Below are 14,782 nucleotides of genomic sequence, written 5' to 3'. Positions count from 1 at the left end.
TGGGAGGAGGGCAGGCCAGTCCCGGTTGACCAGTTTCTGTCCTTCTACCTCGTCCTCTGGGGTTTCTGAAGGGCAAGGGCTGTGCCTGGAGGGGTTTTTCTGCCTTATTCCCATTACAGGAGAGCAAACGGGCCAGAAGGGCGTGTGACCAGAGGGGAAGCGGGTACCAGAGGACCTTGCCGTTTCAGAGCTGCTCAGATCTGCCTTCCGTCGGCGGTGACACTGAGTGAACAACATCTTCTCAGTTTGGTGGTTTGGGGGAAACAAGCTGATGGTTTCCCTTCTCTGGGCTTGATGCTAGAGACTCTCAAGACCCTGGAGTGAAAAGAGAAGCAAGTTCAAACCCTGTCCCTCCAGGCAGAAGCAAGACTTAAAATCTGACGGTGACGTCCAGGCTCACTGGGGTTTAGGGCTGGGTACGCAAACCCAGGCACGGAGCTCCTGCAGTCTTGTGTGGCAAAACGTAAGGCCACCAGTCAAGGGAACAAAGCGGCTTTGCCACGTACAAAAGTGGGGAAGCAGATGGATGCGGAGAGGGAGAACAGGGGTAGGGGAGGCATAAAAAATTCATCACCCTTCTCTCGTCACAAGACACTCCATTTCTAGTCTGGCAAACCAAGTGAATTTATTTGTCGTCTCCAGGGTCAAAAGCCTCCTCACTTAATCACTGAGATTTGGAGGGACAGAATGTGTCAACACTTAGGGTAAAAACAACCGACGTGAAAACAATGTTTTCCCCAGTAATTTCCCAATTGTGTCCCCAAGTATATCAAATTCTTGAAAGAAGCAGCATCCAGACAGACCAGACAGAGGGCCAAGCAGCACCGCCAGGGCAGCCCTGGTGAAATCAGCAGTCGTTGCAAAATGGCGTAATCCGCTCCAGTCAATTAGCAGTAGCAAGAACAAAGCCTACGTGGCTGGATCCTTTTATTGTTTTAGCAAATGCTATGTTATTATATTTCTATTATATTTCACATTAAAACTCTGTTTATTATTTCAGCTAAGAAAGGAGGGAATCAAAGGGGAAAAAAAAAAAAGTGCACTAACCTGCAAAACCAATTCAAACACAGTCCTTAAGGTCAAGCATCTTTTCCAGGGTGATACAGGAGTAGCCAAAGCCCTGCTCCTTCCTAACAGGCTTTTGCTTGCCATTATTTCACTGTAGCTGAGGCCGGGGTCTCTGGGGGCAGATTTGGATGAGCACTGTGAGGAGGAAAGGTGAGGCTGAACACCGACAGCAGGCAGAGCATCACCCTTCCCTCCGGGTGCTGCAAGCACTTGTGCACAGAGGAAATTCTAAGGTATAGACATACTTGCAACACACACACACACACAAAGTACTGACTTCTTAAATTTTTTTTTATTTTTCACAAGCACCCTTTAGAAATCCCATTCCCCAAAACATCTTTTGCAGAAAGGGTACCATGGAAGCTCAGATAACAGTAAGAAGCACAAGTAGAACAAAAAAAAGTCATGAAACACATTCGTTTTTTCACCCAGCCTTACGTCTTCAGTTCAGCTTTAATCAGGAAAAAGTTTAGGTTCCCTGGGGGTTTGGTTACAAGAAACCAGCTGTAGCACTGGAAGAAGATGGAGCTTTTCCAGAGGGAGCTGGTGGGGTCTGTGTCTGGTGAAGAACTGCAGAAGTTCAAACAATTGGCCTCAAAACGAGCCTCTGCGTGCTCTCTTCTGGGAAATACCATGGAAATACGATTAAAGTGTGGGTGGCGAAGAGAAGGGGAAACCACACATCAGCCCAGAAAACGCCCGCCCTGTGATGTCCCGAACAAGAGCTGGCATCCTTTTACCTTCATACACTAACTGTGCAGGGGATACCCGCCCCTGAGAGGCTTTGAGATAGCACAACCCCTTCTCCTGCTGCTGCTTTGAAGAAAAATGCTAGAAGAGACGAAACCTGTCCCTAGCTAGCCCCATCTGTGCGCAGCCCAGCAGGAGCCCCAGGCCCCAGTCCGGCACACCGCATCTCGCCATGCTGCAGCCCGATCCGCTGTCCGAGCGGCGGTGGAAGGGGAGGCGAGGGCTGCCGGCTGCAGAAGAGGGCGATGGAGGAGGCAGGTGGGGCGAGAGGGACGGGGCGCAGGGGGAGAGACGCTGCCCCCCAGCAAAGCACCAACACCTACCGGCACTGAAGCCCCGGGGCACCCAGCGCCCTCCCCGATGGCATCCGCCTGGCAGGGAACTTTCCTGGGGCTGCCCAAGAGGTTTCGGGTGCAGAGCACTGAGGGCTGGTTTCTGACTGTGAGCGCCGACAGCGTAAGGGCTGACAGTCATGAAGGGGAGAAGGAACTTTCCTTACAGACTAACATACGTGCTGTCTGCTGAGTACGCAATGAGAGATTTAACCAGAGCGAGGAATAAGGGACTTGCCCTTAGACAACAGAAGGACCTCGGTTTCTATGAGATGCTTACCAAAGGAGGCGAAGGGCAGCAGGGGAACAAAATTAGGCAGAGGAAGATGGGGCCACGGCAGTCAAAACCTTAGCAGGAAGATTGTAAGACTGCAGCGGATGACAAAATCCTACCTGGAAGAAGGGAAATCACATGGCTGAAATAGCACAGCAAGACACTTTTGGCGCAGGCTATTGCATGGCCCGCAGAGGGGACACATTCCATGACCAAAGATGACGATTCACTACAACAGGGTGTAGTAAAGATCTTAAGAGATGTAAAAGTGGGGGTGGAAAGAAAAAGCAAGCCTCAAATATTAAAAAGGAAGAGTAACATTTCAAATCAAATGGCCTGGATGCTTCAAAATGGACAAAATTAGCAGATTGGTTTCTCAGCTCTGGGAAGTCTCTTTAAAGCCACTTCAGCCTACTTCTGCATTGATTAAAATGCATTAATAATCTCTGAGTTTTAGATTAATATCAAAAAGCAGATTCAGTTAAAACTATTTCCCATAATTCACAAATGTCCCGTCACTCATCCCAGGAAATTCCACAAAATGAAAAAGCGCACAGAAAAGATGGTATTTAATGAAACTGAATAATCCAGCTTCACTAAAAACTTCAAGCCTGTGCAGAATTCAAGTGGCAACAAAATGAATGGGCAAATCTGATTTCATTTTTAACATTTTTCTCCCCTCAGGAAAGTTACAGATTCTCACAGCTTTTTCTGAATTTAGGGGGTTCAGGATACACTGTATATTAAGACATTCCTCTTTTATGTATGCTTTGCTTGATGCATACAAAAAAAATCAAAGCATTATAAAAGTACATGACAACTACACTAGATTCCCAGGCAGAAATTCTCTCTCTTGAATAACTCTGCATGAGTGAATTAATCCCTCCTGCTCTAAAGAGAAAAATCTCATAACCCCTGCTATGAAGAGGTACAAAATATGAGGTTATATTAATATTTCCACTTGTCAGCCAGGGAAGTCACTGCTGAAAAAATGTGCTTAACAGAATTTCCCTTGTGAAAACTCTTGTAATAATCCAAATCCCACCAGAGTTCAACAAGGAAGTACAAGAGTAGAATATCATTAAAGATAAGAGATTTTTTAAGTGCCTATTTAAGAAGAAGTTAATGACAGATTTCTTTTAGGTGGTCCTCACCTATAACTGCACAAGCCTGAAGCAGGTTTAAGTCTCAGTACATCTCAATGTTTTCATACTAGATCCTCCAAAATCCAGTGCCCATGGCTGGGCACACTGGCTGTGAGCAGAAGTTATTCTTGTGATATGAATAGCTTACCTAAAAATAGTAACAGCTATCTGTGTCAATGCATGATAATGGAAACCTGTTTTCAGACTACAAAATGCTGAATAATCAATCTATAGTATGCCTGAACCAAAGTCCTTCACTAAGTACTATCCGGGGATGGTGTTTATCCCATTCTCCACTGCACAAGATAGGTTTTGTGAAACTGAGAGCACCATTATGCTTTACGAACACCATGAAGATCAGCCATGTGAAACTACAAAAGCACATAGCAAACTCGCATGAACCAGGTACCAAAATGTTGCCTTTTGTTCAATAAACTCTTCCAAATTATACCTCTAATCCCCAGCAGCTTGGAACAATGGCTGCCATTTCAGGCAAAAATCAGCCAGAAATCTACACCTAACATATAAATTCCATTTATTGGAATTCCAGCTTATATTGGGCAAGGATGATCAGTACTGAAACTGGGCACTAGAGAATTAAACAAGTTCAAATATATTTACAATTAACAGAGAAAGCTATGCATGTTGGCTAGGAGAAAAATACAAGAGATGTAGGGGGTTTTACCAAAGATGATTCTAGGTGGGATATCAGAGCCCCAAAAATAGTAACAATGCATTTTAAAGAAAAGGAAGAGGAACAGGGGTCTGGCCTGGCATTGCCAAAATTACACCCGAGTTGGCCATAGTAACAGTGCTCGATGCAGTTCTGGTGCAGACAGACATCTGCTGTGCTTTTCTGAACCCGCAGTCCGGTGGTTCGCTTGCTCTGACCCTCCAGGGCTGGATCCCTTGTGGGTGCCAGAAAGATTCCTGCACCTTAGAGCTTCCTAAGCTACTGCAACACCAAAAACTCCAGCTGAGTGAAGAAGTGCCAGCTGAAGCAGAGGCTTTTTACCAGGCCATGTGCTAGTTTGTCTCTGCTGAGGCAGGGGCTGCACTGGACCAGCTCAGATGCCGTGCTCTCCCCCGAGCAGGCACCAAACACAGCTTCGGCTGCCACAGAAGGGAGGCAGATTGACTGGAGAGAAAGAGCCTGCGTCTCTCCGTGTATCGGCACAAGGCAAAGGTCTGCCAAGCCCCCGAGCTGGCCCGCGAACCGTGGGAGATCCCCAGGCTGGCAGGCGGCTCGGTACCCGCAGCGAGGACACGTGCTTGCTCACACGGCTCCCGCAGCGGAGCCTGCAAAATCCTCACACAACAGCTAAGGAGTTCAGGAAACACTCCAAACTCCTCAGATGGCAGATGAGGACAGCTGAGCTGATTTTTCCTCATTCTTGAGAGAGGTTTGGTATCTAAAGAAACCATCCAGGGCCAGAATAGTATCTCGGTGTTAGTTTAACAGGGAGTAACAGTTGAAGAGGAATAGCATTTCCTTGGAGACACTCCTCCATTTGTATTCCAAACCTATTAAGATGCAGTTTGTTCTGGGGTGGGTGCTTTGTTTTAAATATCTTATTGAGAGCATGGTTGATAATTACACCTTTACTCATGCTTAGTTGAAAATTCATGCAGCAGTTAATAGGGCAGCTTGGTTGTTAGGTCAGGATTTTTTTCAGCTGCACAGCAAGTAAACATTCATAGAAGTGAATTTTTCAGATGAAAGTGTATGTGCATCCAAACCTCAGAAAAACAAGCCTAACTTGGAGCAGCCTCCATGCCCCAGCCCTTCTCTCTGCACACATACCTCAGACTTTAACGAGCATCTAGTCTTTACCGTTTGAGCTTACTGCTGCCCCAAGGGTTACTCTGACCTGTCTTTCAATGCCAGAAGGTGCCAGCCCTGCCCTTGCTTTTACCCTTGGTGTGAGCCTCTTCAGCCTGGGAAGGCAGCGGAGACATTGACCAGGTACAGGCTTCTGCTGGGGCTTTGCTCCCCAAACTGCTTCAGGGATGGCAAAAAGGACTTGGCAGGAGCACATCACCGGGAGAGGGAAGCAATAAGGAAGGGTCAATTCTTTTTGCAGGGAGCTGGACACCAGATAAGCTCTCCCACTGTGTGAAGCCTCACCCTCAACGAGCAATTCTTTCAACGAAACCACCCATGAAGCAAACAAGAGTCCTTAAAGATCTTGTCCTATCGCTGTGTGTTACATACATGCACTCCCTGTGGACGCTCCCCCCGACCCTGTCTCTAATTGTTCAGGTGAAGAGATGCCAGGGGACATGAGAAGAAAATCTACAACAAATTATTTTATTTTTTTAATTAAGTGAAATTTGGATACCACCCTAGGTCAAAGTGAACTCTGTGAATTTTTATCCTATAAAAAGAATAGCATCAAGAGGTTCAGTTATCCATGCTTCTACTGGCAATGTTATTGCAAGCAGAAAGGCAGTTTTATTTAGCAATTGAAGACGGGGACGTGCTGTCAGGGGTTTAATAGCTTTCCCATTTAAAAAAGATAGAAGACTTACTGTGGAATCAAATCCTCAACAAGAAGAAAAAGTTTAATTGAACCTTTCAAAATGTGGAAGAAAGAAAAAGCCTTTACTCCGAGGATGCAGAGCAGCAGCTAAAGGAACCTGGATGGAGCCGACGGACATCAGAGCCCCTTGGCACCGTCAAGTAGTCCAGACTTGCTGACAACACATTCACCTTCTGTAGCACCATCTGCCACAGGCTTCGGTCGCTTTGCCAAATCACTCTTCCCAGTATACAAGCTTTCTGCTGCTAACGAGGACACAGCTAGCAGAAGAACAGGAACCCTGGTCAAACTCCGACAGCATCCCAATTACACTGAAAAAAGATCCAATCACGGATTTTTGGACAGAGAAGCATGTAAGGTCTTGACAGCCAATCTGCCTGGCCAGGCAGGAGAAGGAAGCTGTTTAGAACTCTGAACACACTAACAGACCCCCATGTGCCAACTTTTGAAATCTGGGAGGAAGAGAGGGAGACAATCAATTTAAGTGACTTGCACCACTCTAGCTACTGGTGCAGGTGAGTGTGACAGTCTTATCCATAATTAATTGGATGAATTTTCTTGTAACATACAGTAAAAGGGAAGATGAGCCTAACCACTCTGAGCTTCACTATATTAATGCACACTTTTCACTTAGCCCAAAGTCTGAGATTTCAAACTGGAGCGAAGGGACTAATCTTTAAGCACGGCGCTACACGCAGAAGCAGGTGGCATCCCTTTGCAAATGCTCTCTGGCACGTGTGACTAACAGAAGGTGCGTATTGAATAACTGCTGGAAAGATAAGGTTGTTCAAGCCGCGTGTGCAAATCTGGTGTGCAAAGTCTGGTTTGTGGAGCCGTGTAGTACAGCTGCCATATGACCCAGCAGCTCCAGGCAGGACCAGTCTGGGATGCAACAAGACTTTCCAGGATATTACTAGTTCCCATGGGAGACAAAACCTGACAGTTCATTCTCTAGATCAGATAGGTTAGTGTCTTTATCAGGGAGAAGAAAAGTGCTTCATGACCTCAAAATCCTCAGCTAGCTGGAGCCCTAATTGGTAGAAAGTCTGCATCAGTCCTTTCCCTCAGACAGGATCTTCAAACCAAAAGCCATGGTTGAGAAATACAGAAATCTGTAGCATGGAGCGTCTTCTAGGAACAATTCCAGCCGAATTCGTACAGCAGCAGCAAGAGAGGCATCCAGTAGGTTAGAAGAATAGAGCTGGTGCCTACAGCTGTCAAAGACTGAATCTTTCCAAACACCTGTTATAGGAGACCAAAGAGATAGAAGGTAAAGGAACTTAACAGGTATCTGAAGAGAGTGATGTGTAACTGGAATCCAAAACTGTATCACAGCTGAAAACCATTTTTCTTGCAAAAGAAGTCAACATATATACAGATCTCAGCTGCAAATGAAAACTTTTACTTGACTAAGTGCAAAAGAAAACAACTGCCAAAGAAAAAGTTAGGCTGGGCAAAGAAACAAATTCCTCCTACAAAAGCTCCGATTCTTATGAAATAATATAAAATAAATAAGAAAACAAAACAGAACACAAAAGACCCCTCCCCCCCCATATGAGTAATCAGTAATTATGGGCAGAAGAGCAGTGCTAATGTGAATGAGATGGCGCTTTAGCTCAGGATATTCCTCTGCAAGGAACTTTCAAAAGTCAAGGCAATATTTTTAAAGCATCCAGAATTGCCTCATTCTCATTTTACGTCTGTAAATGAGATTGTGTTTTGGTGAGGACAGAGCATTATTCTAGGAACAGCAACAGGGATGACGTATTCACAAAAATGTCCAGCTCCTACTTCCAAGAATGGAAATTTAACTATATATACAGTAGTCAAATGTCAACTTGGGGTTAGAGTAAGTGACTGCCCCTTAGGCACAGCTGGCTGACAGCAGCCCCAAAGCCCAGCGACGGCGATGCTTGGGGCACAGCACTCCTTCCTTCCAGCGGAATGTGCGATACCGGCCGCTGCAGCCCAACGCACAGCAACAGAGGGCTCTGCTTTGGTCAGTCCTCAGGATACCATCATAGGCAAGGCGATGCTGCAATGAAGGGGTGACATAAGATATGGTCGTCTTTGACCCACAGACTTAGGAGACACGGCACAACTACCCAGTATTTTCTCAAGTATCTTTGGGGATACTTGAAAGAGGCTGCTCCAGAAAGGAATGTAAATGTGTTTAATTCTCTCTGGCCTCAGTTCTATACCCTTTCTGAATGTTTTTAACTGCAACAGTAAAGACAGCACTTTACTTACAAAAGGTAAGACACTCCTACCTACCAAAGGAGATACAATCAATAAAACAAGTCTGAAAAGGAGACCCTAAATCACTGCGAGATCAGCCTAAGCAGGGAAAATTGACCAAAGTTGAGCAGTTGGCCACAGCATCTTAGGACCAAGGCCAGTGAAAAAATAGAGAGACCGTCAAAGATATGAGAGGCCTTAATAGTAAAAAAAAAAAAAAAAAAAAAAAAAAAACACCAAACCACAAAACCAAAAAAACCCCCAAAAACAGATGGTGCAATTGTAAAAGCATCAAACATGGGAGTCCCTTGGATCAGTCCCTTGGTTTTGTAATTAGATCAAGCCCCTCCTCCTGCTGAAGGTCCTTGAGCATGCCACCACAGGCGATAAAACACTATCCCAATTGCACTGCTGGCAGTACGACTGTGCAGAAGTAGCGGCTTAGCAAATGCGTAACAGGAAAACCAAAAGCAACATCTGCAACAACAGTTCTTTCATCCGTTTCTCATCACTATTCCTTGACCACCCATATCAAGCAATTAATAGAGAAAACACATCCCACAACTCCAATAAGCACTTTCTGAAGAAAACAAGATTTGCCCCAGAGGAAATTCAACTTTATTTGACTTGCAGATGTAGAATGATCCAATCAAGCCCCTTTTATTAAACAATGTCAACTACATTTGAAAGGATAGCACCAGCTTCGGAACAGATGATAAATCAGTAATCTAGTAGCAGGCCTCAGTGCACCTGCCCATTTCTTTGTTGTCCAGCTTCAGATACAGATTTGATAGGAAGGAGAAAAGTCTGGGCTTCCCCCCCCCCCCAGCAGTATACAGAGGGCCAGTTTCTGCATGTCACTGAAGAGGGGCTCCAGATTACACAGCAAGGCCAAAATTGCACGCGTATCTCAGTGAAGCCACTCTGATGGACATTAACCCAGAGCCTGCCATCTGGTTACTGTCTACTCTAAAGCAGTGCTGCAAGCCTCTTCCCCACCTTGCCTGATGCTACTGAAAGTCTGGCAAGCTGTCACTCAGCTAACAACAGCTCCAGGCTTTGGAAGGGTGTGGAGGATGGGGGAGGAAAGCCATCGCATGCTGAGCAAATCCAGAAGCCAACAAATTTTCAGTATGCCACTTGATGCTGACAAGGGAGTAGCCTTTATTGCATTAGTTAGGCAGGACATCACCTGGAGGGAGAGTGTGTGTCTCTGTGATGTATGTATGCATGTAGTTTCAAGGGGTTAAAGTAGCACGTTAATCCTTGTTACTCCCAAGTTATCTGTGACCATTCGTACATTATGAAAATTTTCACGTGATAAAACAGACTAGTACTCTGCAGGCTGTAAGAGAGACTCTTCTGTAAAACAATGAATAAGATCAACAGGCAGCACCTAAGCATGTAAGAAAATTCATTCAAACCAAAGGTTTAAAAAAATAATCCAAAGTAATTTTCTACAGAACAAAATTAACTTGTGAACCTCATTGGTACAGGACGCTGTAGAGGGCAATATATGAATCAAAAGGAAACCAAGTAAGCTCGTGGAAAATAGGTCCAGCGTATCTACTGACAGAAGCAACCTTTGTCTCAGCAAGTAACTAAACAGCAAAATACCAGAACTAAGGACAGCCACTGGTGAAAGATCACCTGTACGTCCATCCATTTCACGTGCTGCTTCCCGATGCTTGGGCAACCTCAAGACCATGAGCATTACAAGAAACAGGACGTTAGGCAACTACGAGAGTCTCGGGAAGCCTTCTGTCACTTGGCCTTGGGTCTCTCAAAATGCAGAAGCAAAGTAGGTTAAAATTAATTAATTCGAGGTTATTCTATTCCCAGTTTCTGAGCAAAATCAAACATTTGCATATGAAACACAACAGCACATACTAAGCTAAAAAGTGAGGAACAATTACAAGTTAATCTGTCCTGATTTCTGACTTTTATTGTTAGTTATTTCAACTTGTTCCATTTGCAGTGTCTTGTTAGGACAGAGCATTCAGCTTCCACTGATTAAAAACTGCTTTTAAAAATCAGTCCGAGCCCACTCAACACGAGACAAGGCAAAACAGAAATCAAGTAATGTTTCTGGTGCTGAAAGACAGTATTTTGTAGGAACAAAACATGTAGCATCACATGTCGACACCTTTACCATCAAGTTCTTTTTTTTTTAATCCATCACCTACAGTCTTTCTTACTTAACAGACTACTGCAACATATACACCTCTGCAAATATTAAACTAGCACTGCCATCACTATATTTGTTGTTTTTAAGCAAAGAAAAAGCCACGTTTATTTTGTAGTAGCAATAGTTTCTTTTTTATTTTTAATATACTTTAGGAAACAATATACAAAGCCGAGCTTTGCCACCATTTTCAAACGGTGGGTTGCTCCAATTACACAAATTCAGCGTTTTGTGATGGTTAAGAACAGCAGTCAGCACCAGACTTAAACAGTTAGCTACAACACAAACATCCTTCGAAATGAAATGTCATAATATCAAGACAGGTAAACCAGGAGTTAACATATGACAGCTGTTGGGGAGGTGTCTTAAATCATTCTTGTTGAATTTTATATTTCATTAAATATTTTATACACATTTTCCTGTTTACAAGTTTTAAACAAAACCTCCCTTGAGGAATTATTTAAGTACAAAAATGTTCAACAAGAACAGTTCTAATAAAGAGTCCCCAAACAGACCAAATTTTCATGTGTTGACCAAAGGAAATGAAAACCAGTGTTTCTTTGTTTTAACATGTTTATTACAACAGATACAATTCACATCTGACTAGCTTTTTTTTTTTTCCTCTTTCCCCTCCCACAACCATGTTAACATGTTCATTGGGCTATTTCCTTATATTTGAGCAAGTAATGTACTTTCAGCACACATGCCCAGCAGTACTATAAGTCCATTCTTACAGGGTGCAAATGGAAATACGTTTCAATAATTTATACAAACAAGTGGGTTATGCTCAATCACTGCAATTTTAAGCTACTGTACACAGGAATGAAAAGATTATAGAAAAAGTGCCATAGCAACAGTGCCTTAAGAAAAGAGAAAATTAGAAGCATTAAAAAACTGATAAAATCAGATTTAGGATTTCACAGGGAAATGGAACACAGAAAATGAAAAACATTTCTCTGTAAAACAGAAATGGAGAAGCACTGCTCTCGATTCGGTGCAAGTGTGGAAACAGTTGTTTCATAATATTTTGTACATTACCCAAATTGTTGCAGCCTTAGACACAGATCGCCTGGCGCTTGCATTGAATTTTAGGAAATGCAAGATTTCTGAACGATAAATTAACTAAAAAAAAAAAAAAAAAAAAAAAAAAAAGAGAGAAAGCTAATTTTGCAGACAGGTTTACATGTAAAAGGCTAGGTATTTAGCCACCTCAGCATTGATTAGTTTTGGATGTCTAAGCTCTGATACACATGGCTTCCCATGGCTTCACTCTACAAAACATATTTACAACGTGAAGAATACATCTACAAGAAATCTACATTTCAAGGGTTTTACAAATCATTCTTGTATCTTTCCCCTGAATTTGACTCCCTCCTGTCCCCTTCCCCATGTCAACTTTTTTTCTGCCCAGCTCAACGGTCCAAAGTCTACTCAAATGCAGCTCAAAAGTGTTAAGACTGGGCATCAGTTTAATAGTTCCTGTACTCAAAACCATGTGCAATTGTTTACAACTTTTCACACCATGAAGGAATTCTGATTCTTTAGCTTTTCAAGTTCTTTAATTTGTTGCCTCAAAAATAGTATCCTGCAAGAGAAAAGAAATAAATTAGTATAAACATTTCCATTATACAGAGATATTAAATAAGTATCTACACAAGAACTTTTACAATTTCAGTGAAAGATACCAAGCTCCTTAGCTCTATTAATAAAATTCATGTATTTTTAAATTAATTCCCAATCTGTTCACCAACCTACAAACACTGTATGCAGATGTACAAAGACCTGCCATGTTTGATACCTTAGTTCAGAAAACTAAGTCACTGTATTGCATTATGACTGATACACAGTTATGTTTAAGCCCGCTCTTCACTTGAATTTAACTCCCAGAAAAAGCGGGACACTGGAAGAGTACGCTGAGTAACTCAATATTCTGAAGAATGGTATTAAGCCTGTGTCATGCAGCTTTCCAGAGTCTACAATAACCCAAAGCACTCAGTTTTTTTTAAACAAGCAAGTTTTCTTCTAGGTGCAACACTTTTTTTCCAGTATTTGGCTCTGTGGCTAGTTGTAGTCTCCAGTTATGGTAAGCTCCAATCTCAAAATATTTCATCATTAAAAGACATCTAAGGAAAAAAAGCTGTAACTACACCTGGCTTAGAAATAAATTATATTGCTAGCAATTTCCTTATATATTTTTCCTGCTTCTACCAAACTGACATAAACAATTATCATGATTAATGAACATTTGTTTTACATAACTGCTTCCCAGAATTTTTAATGAATATTTTGAAACAACTTTTCACAATGCTGCAGTGTAATGCAAGCATGTGAATGAATTAAGAAAATATTCAGGGAAAGTTGAAGTTTCATATAAATATTCCATAAAGTCTGAAGCAACTTTAATCGATGCAGAAAAAACATCCACTTCAGCAGACTTTTGTAAACACCTTTCAAGTATGTGTCCAGTTCAGTAAAAATGAATTTTCTACTGAAAAGTAGGTGAAAAACGATTAAGATAGACCCACTGAAAAAAACATTAAACAAATTTAAAGAGTTCTGTTCTGTGCAAAAGTATAGAAATAATATCATCACTCAAATGTATTGGCTTTGATAATTCCATCCTTTGAGAAAGCCTCCCCCCACCAACTTGTTACTTATGCCACGTATTCCACATCTTTGGGATTGCAGCAAAAATAAAAGATACATGTTATCACAGCTTCAAAGTCATAATAATCATTATCCATTGATAGCTTAAGAATACACAGCGTACAAGAAACAAGGTGCTATTTAGTGAGCTGAATAATGACATTTGACATGTTATTTCAGATCACCGAGTGCACGCAGACAGAAATGAAACCTTAGGAAATGAAACCTGTAAGAAACCAAGCAGTTCATTAAATATACTACAGAAATTGTAATTTATGTAATGAAGTTATGAAATAAAATTTCCGAAAGAATGGATACTTCCAATTCTTTATTTGGAAAGATTTACAAATATATTGTAGCCTACTTCTGACTAAAGGATTGTTTTACTAACTGCCAAAATGCAAGAACTTCTAGGATAAAGCCAGCTATCTGAACAGCATGCAATGCTATTAGAGTGGCTTAAAATAGTAAATCAGAATCACTGTATTCCAGCTGTAGCGTGACTTAATACATGGGATAATATCATTCAAAAAGGAAACAGAATATCAAAGTAGAGTCAGGATCATGACTACTGGTGAAAAGTTTCAGCACGTATTGTAAGACTAAACTTTTCAATCTTGCACAACAGTCTTCAACAACGCGGTTGTGTATTGCTTCAGTGATACAAGACGCGCTATTACTGACTTAAGAAGCAGAAGTCTACTTTACTGAGAATCAACATCTCACTAAAGAACCCCAAGATCTTCTCAGATGGGTCCTACCTAAGTAACAAACATTAATTTTCCCTTAGCTTGTGATATCAACAACACCTCTTCAAACTTTCTCTGGCTTTAGACCTAACAAATGTCTCATGCAAATGGTAGTATTTAAGACCAGTATAAACCGTGCAGATGTGTACCTATGCGATCTACGCATCACGTATGGAAAGATATTTTAGAAGTATGCTGAGCTAGTGCGAGTTAATCAGTTTTTCCTAATGCACTAATGTATCTGGAAAGATACTTCTTTTCTATCTACGTGAAAATACATACAGAAGTTGCGTACCTGGTTCTACTCATTGGAGACTAAGAGGTATCTGTGTGGGAAACAGGTAGAATGTACACAGGGAAGACAGCTTGCAAACCTGGCAAGTATTAGCATACTTACAAAGTCATCAGTAAATACAGCTCATGCAAAACAATGTCAGAATGGGAATTTAATACTATCTTGAAAATTACCATTTTGAAAATAAACACAGAGCATACACTTACCTTTGCTCACGCAAAGTTGCTTGAATTTCACATACTCGAACTAAAGACCTTAAATTCTTTAATTCAGTACAAATTTCTGACATATGGACACTTCCCATGTTATGGGCTTCCTCACGTAATCTTGATGCCTGCAATGGTTACACATAAAGGTTAGGATTTTGAATCATGCATTGGAAACAACTGGCTGTAGCCAGAGGATTGCTGGAAGAGTGTGTCTTGAAACAGCAAAGCGCACTAACTTCAAAAGGGAACATTAAATCAGAAGTATATTAAATTCTCTACAAAAGTCCATTTAGAATCAGAAATGAACAACGCTGACTGCCAAGAGTGTCTAACCCAGGCCCATGCTAA

The 14,782-nt window shown here is 42.0% G+C and overlaps 1 protein-coding gene across 4 annotated transcripts in view; it reads right to left on the bottom strand.

Annotated features, from left to right (window-relative positions):
- Positions 1 to 10,724: 10,724 nt before the first annotated feature.
- Positions 10,725 to 14,782, bottom strand: part of WAC (WW domain containing adaptor with coiled-coil) — a 65,069-nt gene continuing 61,011 nt past the window's right edge. For 2 of the 4 annotated variants that reach the window (XM_082322336.1, XM_082322338.1), the window contains exons 13-14: positions 14,432 to 14,559; positions 10,726 to 12,120 (exon numbers count right to left, since the gene is read on the bottom strand). In XM_082322336.1, the coding sequence (XP_082178462.1) occupies positions 12,051 to 12,120; positions 14,432 to 14,559 (198 nt within the window). In that variant the 3' untranslated portion in view covers positions 10,726 to 12,050. Of the gene's footprint in view, positions 12,121 to 14,431; positions 14,560 to 14,782 lie in introns of all 4 variants that reach the window. The other 2 variants (XM_082322337.1, XM_082322335.1) reach the window with 2 other exon arrangements.

The sequence above is a fragment of the Platalea leucorodia genome (genome assembly GCF_965183815.1).
Source record: "Platalea leucorodia genome assembly, chromosome: 1".
Lineage (NCBI taxonomy): Eukaryota > Metazoa > Chordata > Aves > Pelecaniformes > Threskiornithidae > Platalea > Platalea leucorodia.
The sequence above is the reverse complement of the archived record's forward strand: the minus strand, read 5'-3'. Positions and strand labels throughout refer to the sequence as shown.